We start from the raw sequence: 13,259 nt of genomic DNA, 5'->3' as shown, positions 1-13,259 counted from the left end.
ATCCCACAGAGAAGCTGTTACTACGTTGAAGTAAAAAGTCTCACAGCCTACCTGCTCCTGTTGCCATCTCTGCCGATCTTCTGGGGAATGCGCTTGGATCTTGAGGCCCCTCTGGAGGTCCGCGTTGTTGTGATGCACAGAAGGCAGGTTGAGGGACTTGGGTCTGCTGTCATGGCGGTGGTGAGCTAGCGGGTAGCTGGCTGTGTTGGGCTTGGCGTGCAGGTAGTCACCTGTGGGCGGGTCTTGCGCCAGTTCTTCTGGACTTTGATCAGTGCCACTACTTAGGCTCCCCATGCTCATACTCATCTTGATCTCAGCAACTATTTGGTCAATGTCCTCCTCCGCTTCCTCACCCGTCTCCCCCTCCACCACTAACACCTTCCGGCCTCGGAAGGGAGAGACGTGCACAGAGTTGCCATTGTCCTCCGGGGCGTAGTAGTCTCCAGTATAGGCCCTTTCATGTCTCTCATGTTCATCTCCTTCCTCATCGCCGTCGTCATTCGGACAGTAGTCCTCGCTTTCGGCATCGTCCTCATCCTCCTCATCAGGCCGACAGGTGTGTCGGGTATCCTGCATGGCAGCTTGTTGGTCGTGGTGATTGTGATGGTCCAAGATTGGTTCTGGTCGTCCATTGTATATCTGTTCATCTGGATCTTGCTCCACCACCTCACAGCGTACCTCCCCCTCACCCTCAGGCCACTCCTCCACTCTCTGCCTCTCATTACCGGCCCACTGCTCTTGCCTGTCTGGACCCTCCTCCGTCCACTCCTCTCCACCCTCATCATCTCCTTCCCTCCATGCCTCTCTCATTCCTTCCTCCTCTTCTCTCCACTCTTCCTTGGCTGCACTTTCTTCTTCTTCTTCTTCATCTTCCACCCACTCCTCCTCTCTCACCTCTCCCTCTGCCTCCCCTTCTTCAGTCCACTCTTCAACTGCCTCCTCGGTGTGGCCTTCACCTGGCTGAATGGTACAGGCCCGCTCATGACCGTGTTTGCAGTCTCCCTGGCTGCTGCAGTCCATACCTTCCATGTAGCTCTCATCCTCGGGGCAGTAGCGGATGTAGTAAGTAACACCTTCATCCTCCTCTGCCAGTCCTGGAAGTGTTAATGATCACAAATGTTTATGCCTTATTGCCTTAATGGGGTAATCATAAGAATGACTAAACACAAAATATGCACCTTTATCCGAAGAAACACCTCTTTTGCAGAGCTTACCTAAAAAGCAGCTATATTTTGAGAATTGAGTAAGACCGTGTTTCCCTGCTGGATCACAAACTTGAAACAATGTTTATAGGCAAGTCTGAATTTAGAGAAGCACCTTCAGTGTAGCATCACATTGGGCAGCACTTAGGTCTACTGCAAGGAATGTAGCATAACGAAGGGAAAGAAGAAGAAGATGCCCCTTCAAGTTCATTGTAATACAGTACCATGTTTTGCCCTCTTAATATTTTTTGTTACCACAGAGCAGAGTGACAGTACATGCCCGTATTACTGAATGCTCTGTTTGTATATGTTGCCACTCCATGTGTAAAAAAGTAGTGGTTGTTTGAAGGTTTGTAATTACAGGAACATCTATGATAATTTCCGTTAGCCCATGTTAGGTGCATTAGATTAAATGTTAGCATTAAGCTAGCAGACTTTTCCTGGACAAAATTACCGTATATGGTTTGGTTAAATGAGAGCGAGAGCGAGAGCGAGAGCGAGAGCGAGAGAACAAGTACTAAGAAATACTTAAAAATAAATAAATTTGTTTAAACTATGTGCGAGGGAGACTAGTACTGGGCGATATGGCCAAAAATTCACATCACTGTATCAACGGCATCCCTTCATGCTAACGGTATGTATCTTGATATCAATTAATGGTAAACATATTTTTAATTAAGAATAAATAAATAAATATAGAATTTCTGAAAAGTTTAATTATATACATCATTAGAGAAGCTTAACTGATAAAATGCCGATTAAAAAAATTAGGATAACATTTATTGTGAAAATTTCAAGTCGGAATTAAATGTTAGCTACTCCATTACGGTCTGTATTATTAAGGCACTTCATTAGTTGTTTTCTTATTTATCATTAGTTACGCTCCACTTTAACCAGATCCAACCAGACCAATGTGACAAGTGCACTGCATCACACAAGCACGTATTTGGGAGTTTTGAGACAGTATTTCGATAGTTTAGCAATTAGCATGACACCCCATCTTTATCCCAGTCTTCGTGAGAACACTACATACAGTAGTGTAGTGTAGCTTTACACAGCTGCCATGGAGGCGATGATTAGTGACGAAATTATGCTGAGTAGACTCAAACTTTTTCCCTTGCATCACGATTAGCGATCCAGCCGCAGCTTGTAAGTAGCATTTGCCAATGCGAACAACGGAAAACAGCCATTTGATGCAGGGAGTATGAAGGGGATACAAAAACATAATATGCATTACTATGATTGGACGTCACGATAGGCTCCAAATCTCTCCCATAAGGCAAATTCATACCTTATCTTGAATACACTGTCTACTCTCCATCTTGCATCCCGAGGTACGACTTTAAAAATATGTTTTTCTAATGGTCTCTATATATTAGAAATGTTCACCTATTGTGGGAGGGTTCACTGTAATAATAATTGTAACTTGGATTTATGTCGCGCTCTACAAGGGAACAAAGGATGCTTGTGGTACATATTCATCACCCTCAAGTAAGAGTAATGACAATCTTTAAAGCACATCTACTGGCGACTTAACAAAAGGCAACAGACAAAATACATATTCCTAAAAGATGATACGATAACATAAAAAACATAACACATTAGAGCCTTCTAAAGTCATACAGTTCAGAATTTGACCAACATTTTGGGCGAATACAATGTAAAATAAACCTTTGAGGTAGCAGAGCTAGATGACAGCGAGGGATCGGTTAGCAAATATTAAAAAATTGGGGTACGTAATGTTGCAATACTTGCTCCAAAGAATGATATGCATCAAATCAGGTTATTAGGACGAGTGGAATCAGAGAAGAAACTAATTTACAACAAAAGTCACAAATCCAAAGATGCTTGACTTCAATCATGCCCCGATACCTTTGTCCTGATCATTCACAAACAATATAAACATATATTTGTAATAGTGTGAATTTCTCTTATTTGGAAGCTAGAGGCATTCGAATTATGCAAAACATCTTACGACTATTTAAACAGAGTAATCTGTCGACAGAAATGCACGAGGAAACAAGACCCACTTGATGGGGTTGACATCAGTTTTTTTTTTTTTTTTTAACTCTTATTCACTGATGACATCACTCACCGTCATCATAGTCTTCCTCATCCTCTGAAGTGTTGTTAATGTAGTCAGAGCACGAGTCATCATCCAGGCTGTCAGCTCCATCATGAAAGTCCGCCTGGTTATGGTTAGCTTGCTCATGTTCAGGTGTCGAGGGCGTTGCAGGTCTTTGGTCCTCTAATTCTACATCCCGTTGATTGTTATACCGCTTTAGTTCAACATCTGCGTCCACATCCACTTCTGGACAGCTGGGAACCTCATCCTCACATTTGAGAGAAGAATAATGCGCCTTACAGGTTCGGGGAAGGGGCTTGGGCACATGTGATTCCTTGGGGTAGCGGGTCGGCCGCTGCCGAGGGTGGATGGCTTTCAAATCACATGATTCTGTTTGATGAGCTGTGGGACAGGAGGTGGCGACGGGAGGAGCCACACTGTGGGTCCCGGGCCGCTTCCTTTGAGCCATCTTTGGTGGGTTACAGGCCGTGCATTGTTATGGTGTACTCCTAAAAGCGACACAAAGACACACAGGTGCAAAGATATGAGCACGTTCATCTTCAGAAAATCACAATACAGACTCTTCAAAGCAGCAAAGCAGCATGACACGGCACCAATTATTATTCAGCTTTCAAGCACACCCTTCAGTGCCCTGCCATCTCTTGTCAGCGTCCATTTGACAGCTTTCCACAGTTTACAATTACAATCATGAGTGATTATAGGAATTAGCTACGAAGCAACAAGCTCGCACTGAAACACAATTAGCTACTAAAAAAAAAAAAAAAACAGTAGAAATCCTCAAGCTAACCAATATTGCATGTGGACATCAGTGACATGATTGCTGTCTAGTTCATCAACAGTAATTCGTACTAATTATAGGTGGACATAATTGCAGTTGACTAAATGTGCACATGTAGACAATCAAATATCTAATAGAACAAATATTTTACTAAAATGTTGTAAAAGCCCATAACTGGTCAAACAAAACAAAAAAATAATTCCGAATGAACCTCTTACCTGAGGTCGTGAAATGTGATGTGGTGAACTGGTGTTAACAACGGCTCAGTGTTCACTCCCTTAGCTCTCTCCTTGCTCCTCCCTTCCCCCCACCAGCCGCTACACAGCATGCACCTCGCTGACTCCACCCGCCCCGCTTCTCTACATTATATTCTAACATCCGCTTGTTGAAGCACAACCCTCCTGAACAGGGAGTAAGGTTCAGTAACCATGGGCAACTGCATCTCAGGGGCGGGGAAAGCTCCCCTTTGACCTTCTCTTTGTTGGATTCCAATATTGAGAAGCACTTGGATAATGGTAAAATTTTGCCCTACTGAAGTATGATTGATCTTCATTTTTTTTTTTTTTTTTTTTTAACATATTCTTATTCAATACTCACAAATTGTATTTAGCAGATTTAGGTCAATTAAGACACATTTAGACACATTTGTTTTAAAAGGGAAGTCAACCCCCCCTCAAAAAATATATTGACAATATGTTCTATGCAGCCCCACTAGTCTAAATACGGTATTTTGGTTAATATTGCATTAGACGAATATGAGTTAAGCAGCAAAATCCTGCAGCTTTTATCAATATCAGAAGGCGGCCATTTTGCCACTCGCTGTCGAGTGAAAATGGCATCACAGTTGCTCAGGCCTCAGGTGCTGTCATGACTCGAGTCATGCAGGCGTAACGTTTGGGTCTTGTCTCATGTCTGGGGTCACGCCTGGGTTAAGTTTGAGTAGAGTTCATGACCGTGCACCAGAGTTCACGACCCGTTATGTGTCTGTTTTGGGTATTGATGTAACTGCATCCAGGTTCAACTAGTTTAGGCTATATGATGTCTGGACTGTGTGATGTCAGGAATCTTTTATGCTATATGATGTCAAAAACTATCTGTAATTAGGGGTGTGAATTGCCTAGTACCTGACGATTCGATTCGTATCACGATTCACAGGTCACGATTCGATACCGATTAATCCCGATACGAATTTATAAGTCGATTGTTGCGATTTTTTTTCATTCAAATTTAGAAAATACTAATCAGTAAGCTTGTAGAGTGTAAGATTTATATGAAAATGTATTATTTATTTATCTGAAATTTCAGTCTTATAGAGGTTGTAATCTGTTTCATGTTTGAACAGCATTAAAATAAAATATTAAGGCTTAATGTTCCGTTCATATAACATTCTTCCATGCTCAAGGTGTGAATCCTAAAAAAAAAAAAAAAAAAAAAAAAAAAAAAAAAAAAAAAAAAATCGATTCTGCCGATTATTGAATCGATTCGAGAATCGCGCGATGTAGTATCGCGATATATCGCCGAATCGATATATATATATATTTTTTTTTTTAACACCCCTATCTGTAATTACTGGGTTAACAGCCAATCAGAGAATTCCATGTTAGTACTGGTACTCACATGTCTAGCCACAACCAATGAGATTGATTGACTGTCTATATAAGAGTCTGAGAATTGTGTGTATTTTGCTAGATTATTGTCCACCTGTTCCTGTATACAGCATCTCCGAGTTTCTGTGCCTCTCGATGTGAATACATAGATAAAATCTTATTTGTGTCTGCGCCTTTGGGATCCAAACCTCTCAGCACACAACAGGTACAAACCCATCACAGTGCAGCTTCAGAAAACAGATGAGCTTGCTCGCAACTGTGATTTCATCTTTAATCAACAGCAAGTGGCAAAATGGCTGCCCCCTGAGTTAGACAAAGTGGATGGATTTTGCTGCAGAACTCATGTTCCGCAAATGTTATATTAATCAGAATGTTATGCTGAGACAATTGGGGTTACACATGGCAAATTATTGTCAAGAAAAGTTTAACGTTGACTTCCTCTTTAATTAAGGACCATGTCATCCCCACCTTTTATTACGAACCGTGAATAAATCACTGTACCTAGTTCCAATATACAGTATATTGTACCTGTATTTGACTGTCACCTACATACATGTGCTGAAAATTTTGCAGTGGTGAAATGTTTTTTAAGTCCATAAAAATGCTACAAATGGGTGTCCATACACAGAATGGTACTAGCCTGTCTGCAGCATCCCAATAGTCTGCGTTGAGCAGCAACTGGGGAACAATCAAAGCCAAGCTATCATCTCCACCGAACCTATTTCTGTCTGCCACAAAATGCTTTCGCTCGAGTGAGATGGAGCTTTAAATTATCATCGGACACTCCATTTGTTTGGCAGATGCATGTGTGCCGTTTGTTTATGCAAGGTTGAGGAGGAGAGAAAGAGTGAGAAACAGTCCGAAAGCAGCAGATGGCTTAAGCATAGTGAGGGTCCTGGGAATACTAATGTCTCTGCTTGATCTAGGTGTGACCTCCAATCACTCTTGTGAATGAGACCAGGATTTATTGGGAAAGAGAAAATCACCAATGTCTGACTTTGGTAATGGGGCCTCCATGGTTACCATTAGCATATCAATGTAAAGTCTTTTTAATGTAGAAACTGACCAGTCTTGAAATTTCAGAAAAGGGTTTGCCGAAATGTGTCTTTTCTTTTACTTGTTTCAGCAATGACCAAACAGAATAAAGACCTTCACCAAAGCTTTTAACAGAATGCTTTGCTTGGGGGTGGATGTTTGGTCGCCAGAGGTCCATACTTGTGTTTGTTTACAAACTCTCCAGTGTGGACACGTCAACTCAAAATGAAAACAAGATAAAAAAAATAAAGCAGGGCTAAATCGGACTGTTTTCATGTGTCAAATTGCAAACCTGAAAGAATGGACCTTTAAATTTGTCAAAACACTGCTTTATCATAAATGTCAACACTTTAAGCTAATTGTTCTAAAATAGGACACATGCGTGGTTGACTGATGGAACCAAATGAAATGGTTGTTGATAGCTTGTCCAGCAGAATTTATACACAGTAAATTTTGTGGAGTAAATTTTACTCTAAAAAACAAAACAAAACTATATTTGGTCCCAGTCAAAACAGAGTAAACTTTACACTTGGAAGAGAGTCAAATATTGTCATTTAAAATAAATAAATAAATAAATAAATAAATAAATAAATAAATACTCAAGGGTTGAGGAACAATCCCAAACCTTCAGCATGGGAGACAGTCACTCTACCATGCCCACAGTTAGATACCATATTGCTGTTCTATCCAAAAGGAGACAAAAAATGGTCTAGGAGGTATAAGAATTCCACCTGATACCAGCCACATACTGACACATGGTAGGAGTGGCATGGCTCAGAGGGTAGATTAGCAGTCTCCCAATGTAAAGGTTCTGCGATTGTTCTTCAACCTTTGAGTACTTTTTTTCCCTTTTTTGTTAAATTTCAAGTGTAAAGTTTACTTTCTTTACACTGGGACCGAATGTTTTTTTTAATTACTCTACAGAATTTATTGTGTACCCTGTACTTACTGTGACGAGCGGAGACACATTATTTCAATAACTCCTATTCTCAATTTATATACACTGAGTTTGGGGTTTACAAATAAACCATTTGGTAGGAAAGAGAGGAGAAGTATTTGGTATTATATGTGAACATTTAGCAAGTTAATGTTACTTTGTAGATCAGTGTAAATGGGGATTGTTCTGATGTTGTCAGTCAGTATGGTTGTATCTTTTTTTAAATGCCAAACCTTTACAAATGTTTTTCTTTTGCATTAGCTATATTGGTCCTACAGTAATATACAGTTTAAGCAAATTTGTTTCAATTTACTGTAATCTGTAAATTCAATGTATTCTCTGATGCATGACAATTTGAAATGTGGACTCGTCAAACCACAGCATGCTTTTCCACTTTGTGTCACTCCATCTTAGATGAGCACTGTTTTGGGGGGTTGTTAATATACAGTATGGTTTTCACTTTGCATATAAAGTGTGTTGCTTTTGTAGATGTATGACAAACTGTTAACTGATAGTGGTTTTCTGAAGTATTCCTGAGCCCACATGTCTAGATCCTTGACACAATGATGTTTTTTTTAAATGCAGAACCACCTGAGGGATAGGAGAGGTCATGTGCATTCAATGTTGCTGTGTTGTTGTTGTTGTTTTTTTGTTTTTTTGGGGGCCTTGCTGTTTACGTGCAGAGATTTCTCAAGGTTCTCTGAATCTTTTAATGATAGTAAGGGTCAGAGATGATAATGTTCCAAAATTTCTTGCAAATATACATTGAGAAACATTCTGTTGGACTATTTGCTATTTGCACTGTTAACTTATGGCCACAACATCTACAGTATTACATGTATCAGTCTTTGTTGCCTTTACACTTCAAATTGGATCACAAGCTAACAGACTATGTTCGAAAAGGAGTCTCTCCTCAACAGTCTCATTGAGATTCAGCATTTGTTCTCCTTAAAGCCTCCCACTCACTTTTAAGACGACGACAACAAGAGAGTGTTGCGGGAGACAGGAAAAGGAGGCAAGCAGAGTTGGTTAGCAGCGGGAATGGCACAGGACCACAGAAACCCATTCTACGCTTCCCTCATTCTGCTTGCCAATGTCCATCTTGCTTGCCACCTCAAGCACAACTACACCCTTGACCGTTTCCACAGCAACTCTCTTTTTTTTTTTTTTTAGCACCGTCTCTCATAGAAGGATCTAAGCCAATTATCAAAAAGACACTTCCAGGGAATGACAATTTAGCATTCAAATAGTCATTGTGCTGATGTAAACTATTTTTGCAAGTTTCGACACTAGATGAACATCAAAGACACACCATATTATAATTGAATCCCTGGCAAGGAAATCCAACATAGACAAAACTGAACTCCAAACATGGTGACAATGAGAACAAAGTCTCTGGCATTGCCATATATCCTTGTTATTATTTTTTAGCTAGTGATTAGCTAAAGATTTTATAGTAATGATGATATTTCATTCATCCTGCTTGAGTTCTCTTTTGACCTTGTTATGAATAAACAATATTTGATCTGGCCAGCTGAAGATTTGAAATCCACAAGGCTAAACTGAATTGCCACTAAAATCGCAGGGAAGCTCACGGTTTGAATTACTCGTTGAATGACACAATGTTCCACCAAATCTTGCAGGTCTTCTTCAATCAATCCTTTTTCTTACTGAGACCTCTCTAAAATCCATCCCTCCTCTGGCCTGTAATCCTCATTCAGTGTCATCTTTTCATCAAGCTCAGTTACTTGTTCACAGGCTTCGCTCTCCTTACCTCACTCAGGTCTTTTGAATCCAGAATAATGGCAGCAGCACAAAACTATTGAGCTTGGTGACCTGACCAGAGTTAATGAACATTTGGCCATTGCCTCACAATTCTATTTTGACAGGACAATACACTGTAAGAAAAACTATATTCCCCGAAAGTATATCAAAAACCAGGTTGTACCTCTCTCACTCTTTCAAGTTGACAGAATCTCATGACATCTGCTAATAATGTTCATCGAACTTGGAGATGGGAATTGTACCTACAGTTCAGTCAAAAAGCAAAAATCTCTTGTGTAGTTGAGAGATGGCGGGAACAGGTCCTATAAACCTGGCATGCTAATATGGATTGGTGATAGGCACCTAAATTAATTAAAAATATTAATCATTTCATCCATCCATCCATTTTCTTGACCGCTTATTCCTCACAAGGGTCGCGGGGGGTGCTGGCGCCTATCTCAGCTAGCTCTGGGCAGTAGGCGGGGGACTCCCTGGACTGGTTGCCAGCCAATCGCAGGGCACACAGAGACGAACAACCATCCACACTCACGCGCACACCTAGTGACAATTCGGAGCGCCCAATCAACCTGTCATGCATGTCTTTAGAGTGTGGGAGGAGACCGGAGTACCCAGAGAAGACCCACGCAGGCACGGGGAGAACATGCAAACTCCACCCAGGAAGGCCGGAGCCTGGACTCGAACCGGAGTCCTCAGAACTGGGAGGCGGACGTGCTAACTTAATCATTTCACATAAATCAAAATTCCTAGGTATCAGAGATGCTTGAGAAAATTCTAACCACAACTCTCAGGCTCATGTTTGCCTCTCGTGAACAAAACTACTAAGTAAAACATTTCAGGCCTTTTTGCATCAACAACAATGCGACTGACTCGACAATCAAACCTGTGAATGTCTCCTCATCCTCAGATGGAGCATGAATACAAGTAGTGTTTTTGTTTGTGTCCCTATCACCACTGGCCAGCTGACACGCAGAGGACTAATTGTGCAGACAGTGACTGCTCAGGCACCGAGAGGAGCAGCACCATACAAATGACAGGGCACAAAGAGGCTTGGTGTTGTTTATCAGTCCTGTCAAACCCATTCATTGTGTATGTGGTGAGGTGCGAGGCCGGCGGAATGTTGCGGCGAGGCGCAGCAAGAGAACTTCTGCCGCGACGGCAAGGCGCTTCAAATTGAAAATGGTTCAACTTGAGAGCGGCGCCAACGTGACATCAGATAAGCGCCTCCAATCGGAGAGGGGTTGGCGGTGTTGTCACTGTCGTGATTGGCCGACATTGATGCAGCGAGCAACTCCGTGGCACACACCCTCTTCCTGGTTTTACGTGAGTGAGGCGGAGGTGAATGCCAAAGTAAAAAAATACAGTATATGACAACCATAATAATGTTTTACAACAATGCTGAACCATATTTACAATTTATCATCTACTGGATGAAATTTTAAAGATTGTGGTTAAAAAAAAACAAAAAAAAAAACGCAAGTGCACAACACACCGCTCGTCGGGCCAAGTGCACCCATTCCCTTGAATGACAGCTCCAGCCCGGAGCGGCCCATGGAAATGGCTCCCATCCTGGGAATGGCGGCTTTAGTGGTTGCCGGAAGGCTTCGGACACCGGAGAGTAATGACGATGAGCCATTGACTCGGCCAAATGAATGTCACTGAGCTATTCATTCAGAATGAATGAGGCCTCGCGGCGAGCTTTGTATGCCTTTTACAAAATCGTGATTGCTATATTTCATTCACGCTGGTCCATATGAAATTGTAAATATGGCTGTGTTAACATAAAATCCAAAACGGTGTTCCCTCGTTTATTGCGGGAGTTACGTTCCAAAAACTACCCGCGATAATGGGATTCCGCGTTAATTTTCTTTTTTTTTAAATTTCCGTTAATTATATCTATTTTTTTCATTTATTATAGGTTTTTTCATTTTGGCATGATTTTTCTTTTATTATAAATGCTTTTTAAATTAATCATATATGTTCTTTTTTCTTTTACATTCATTTTTTTCCCCATTAAAAGTATGTTGCTATTTTTTTAAATTACATGTTACAATATAAAGCACAGTATCTATTTTTTTCCATTAATTATATTTATTTTTTCGTTTTGGTATGATTTTTAGTTTATTATGAATGCTTTTTCATTTATAATTTGTTTGGTTTTTTTCATTTACAGTCATTTTTTTCCATTAAAAGTAGTTTTTTTTTTTTACTTGTTATACAGCACAGGATATATTTTCTATCTCAGAATGCAATGTCGTGGAGCGACGGAACAGGCACTGTTGGTCCCGTCAAGACGAATGCGGATGCTCGTATGTCCCCGGTCGGACGTAGGAGTGGGGAGATACGGCCGCCCAAAGATGCCCAGCAAGGTGCACATATCAAATGGGCTCACTCAAGTCCTGTCCAAGTCTATTAAATTTGAAGTCCCTTGTGACAAAACCAATGTCTGCTGTTAACTTACTTGAGACATTATAGAAGGGGACGTGCACCCGTCAGTCTCTGACCTGGTTATTAATGATTAAATTGACAAACAAAAACCCACTTCCGGGATTGCTCAGTCGGTCATTTTTTCTTTTTCTTTTTTTTCTTTTTTTAAAGTTTGTCATCAATTGTTAATCATCAACAAAGCAGGTGCCTGTCATTGACGGATTGACGGACCTTCCATCAATATTGACGGAATGTCCACCTCCGGTCTTTGGGGTTATTATCATGTTGGAATACTTCCACGTGGCACATTTTCTAGAAGGACTGGAACATGCTCTTTAGTACATCACAGCAAATGTTGGCATTTATGGTTCTCTCAATGGACTGTAGCTCCCCATTGCACTCATTGCAGCACTCATGCAGCCCCAGACCATGTCATTCTCACCACCATGATTGACTGTAGGAAGACACACTTGTCTTTGTGCTCCTCATCTGGTTGCCTGCTAAATACACTTTGTACCATCTGAACCAAATAAGTTTACCTTGGTCTCATCAGACCACAGATCTCAAATTTGGTGCTGATATTCATCCCAACTGCCTCACACTCGGCTGCAAACCACCAACATCGCACATCCAGGGTACTATCAAAATGTTGGGAACTTGCAAATAAAATACACCGCATGGTTTAGCACATTAATCATTTTCCTTTAATTCTAATGTTGTCTGAAGGTCGTGCGAAGCCAAGATCGAAATTTCGATTAATTGCCCATCCCTACTAAATATACGCATCGATTACGAATTTAGGCTTGCTTGACAGTGTGCACTAATATCTACCAATGTCTCTTGCTGTTGAATCCCAAGTGTGCAGTGTGTGTCCATGTGTGCATCTGTCACATCAATCCTTGTGAAGCAGTGGCAGGTTAAGCAGGAATTGCAACACCTCCCAGCATCCTTCATGCTTTATTGAACCCAAGGGAAACACACAAGTCCCAAGGGAAGCCTGAAATCTTCCCAACACCATTTACTTACACATAGAGCACATATTTGGTTAACAGTCCTCCATGTTTTAAGTTTTTATTTTTCTATCCCCCACCAACTGCTGTGAGAAAGCATTTGAACATCAAAACACAACATCTATTCATTTGTTGTTGTGTCATGTTGCGTAAACAGATCAGATTCCCCTCCAAGTGCATTTGCTTATGAGAGACTGAAATGACAACAGGAAGTCCCATATTATCAACTACAAAGGTATGTTGATGAAGTTGGGAACACAAGAACACAATAATCACAGCAGCAAGTGCAGTTGACAGAGGAGGCAGGTCTGTAATGTAATGTAATGTAATGTATGATTCAAAGCTATTTTCAGAGATCTTTGGGGAAGTGTCCCTCAAAATGTTCTGTAGAAACT

The 13,259-nt window shown here is 41.0% G+C and overlaps 1 protein-coding gene across 2 annotated transcripts in view; it reads right to left on the bottom strand.

Annotated features, from left to right (window-relative positions):
- apba2b (amyloid beta (A4) precursor protein-binding, family A, member 2b) overlaps nucleotides 1-13,259 on the bottom strand; it is a 41,132-nt gene that overhangs the window by 18,942 nt on the left and 8,931 nt on the right. For both annotated transcript variants that reach the window (XM_077519053.1, XM_077519052.1), the window contains exons 2-3: nucleotides 3,298-3,776; nucleotides 52-1,094 (exon numbers count right to left, since the gene is read on the bottom strand). In XM_077519053.1, the coding sequence (XP_077375179.1) occupies nucleotides 52-1,094; nucleotides 3,298-3,736 (1,482 nt within the window). In that variant the 5' untranslated portion in view covers nucleotides 3,737-3,776. The remainder of the gene's footprint in view (nucleotides 1-51; nucleotides 1,095-3,297; nucleotides 3,777-13,259) is intronic.

Source organism: Festucalex cinctus, chromosome 4 (genome assembly GCF_051991245.1).
Source record: "Festucalex cinctus isolate MCC-2025b chromosome 4, RoL_Fcin_1.0, whole genome shotgun sequence".
NCBI lineage: Eukaryota > Metazoa > Chordata > Actinopteri > Syngnathiformes > Syngnathidae > Festucalex > Festucalex cinctus.
This window is presented reverse-complemented; position numbering and strand designations above follow the sequence as displayed.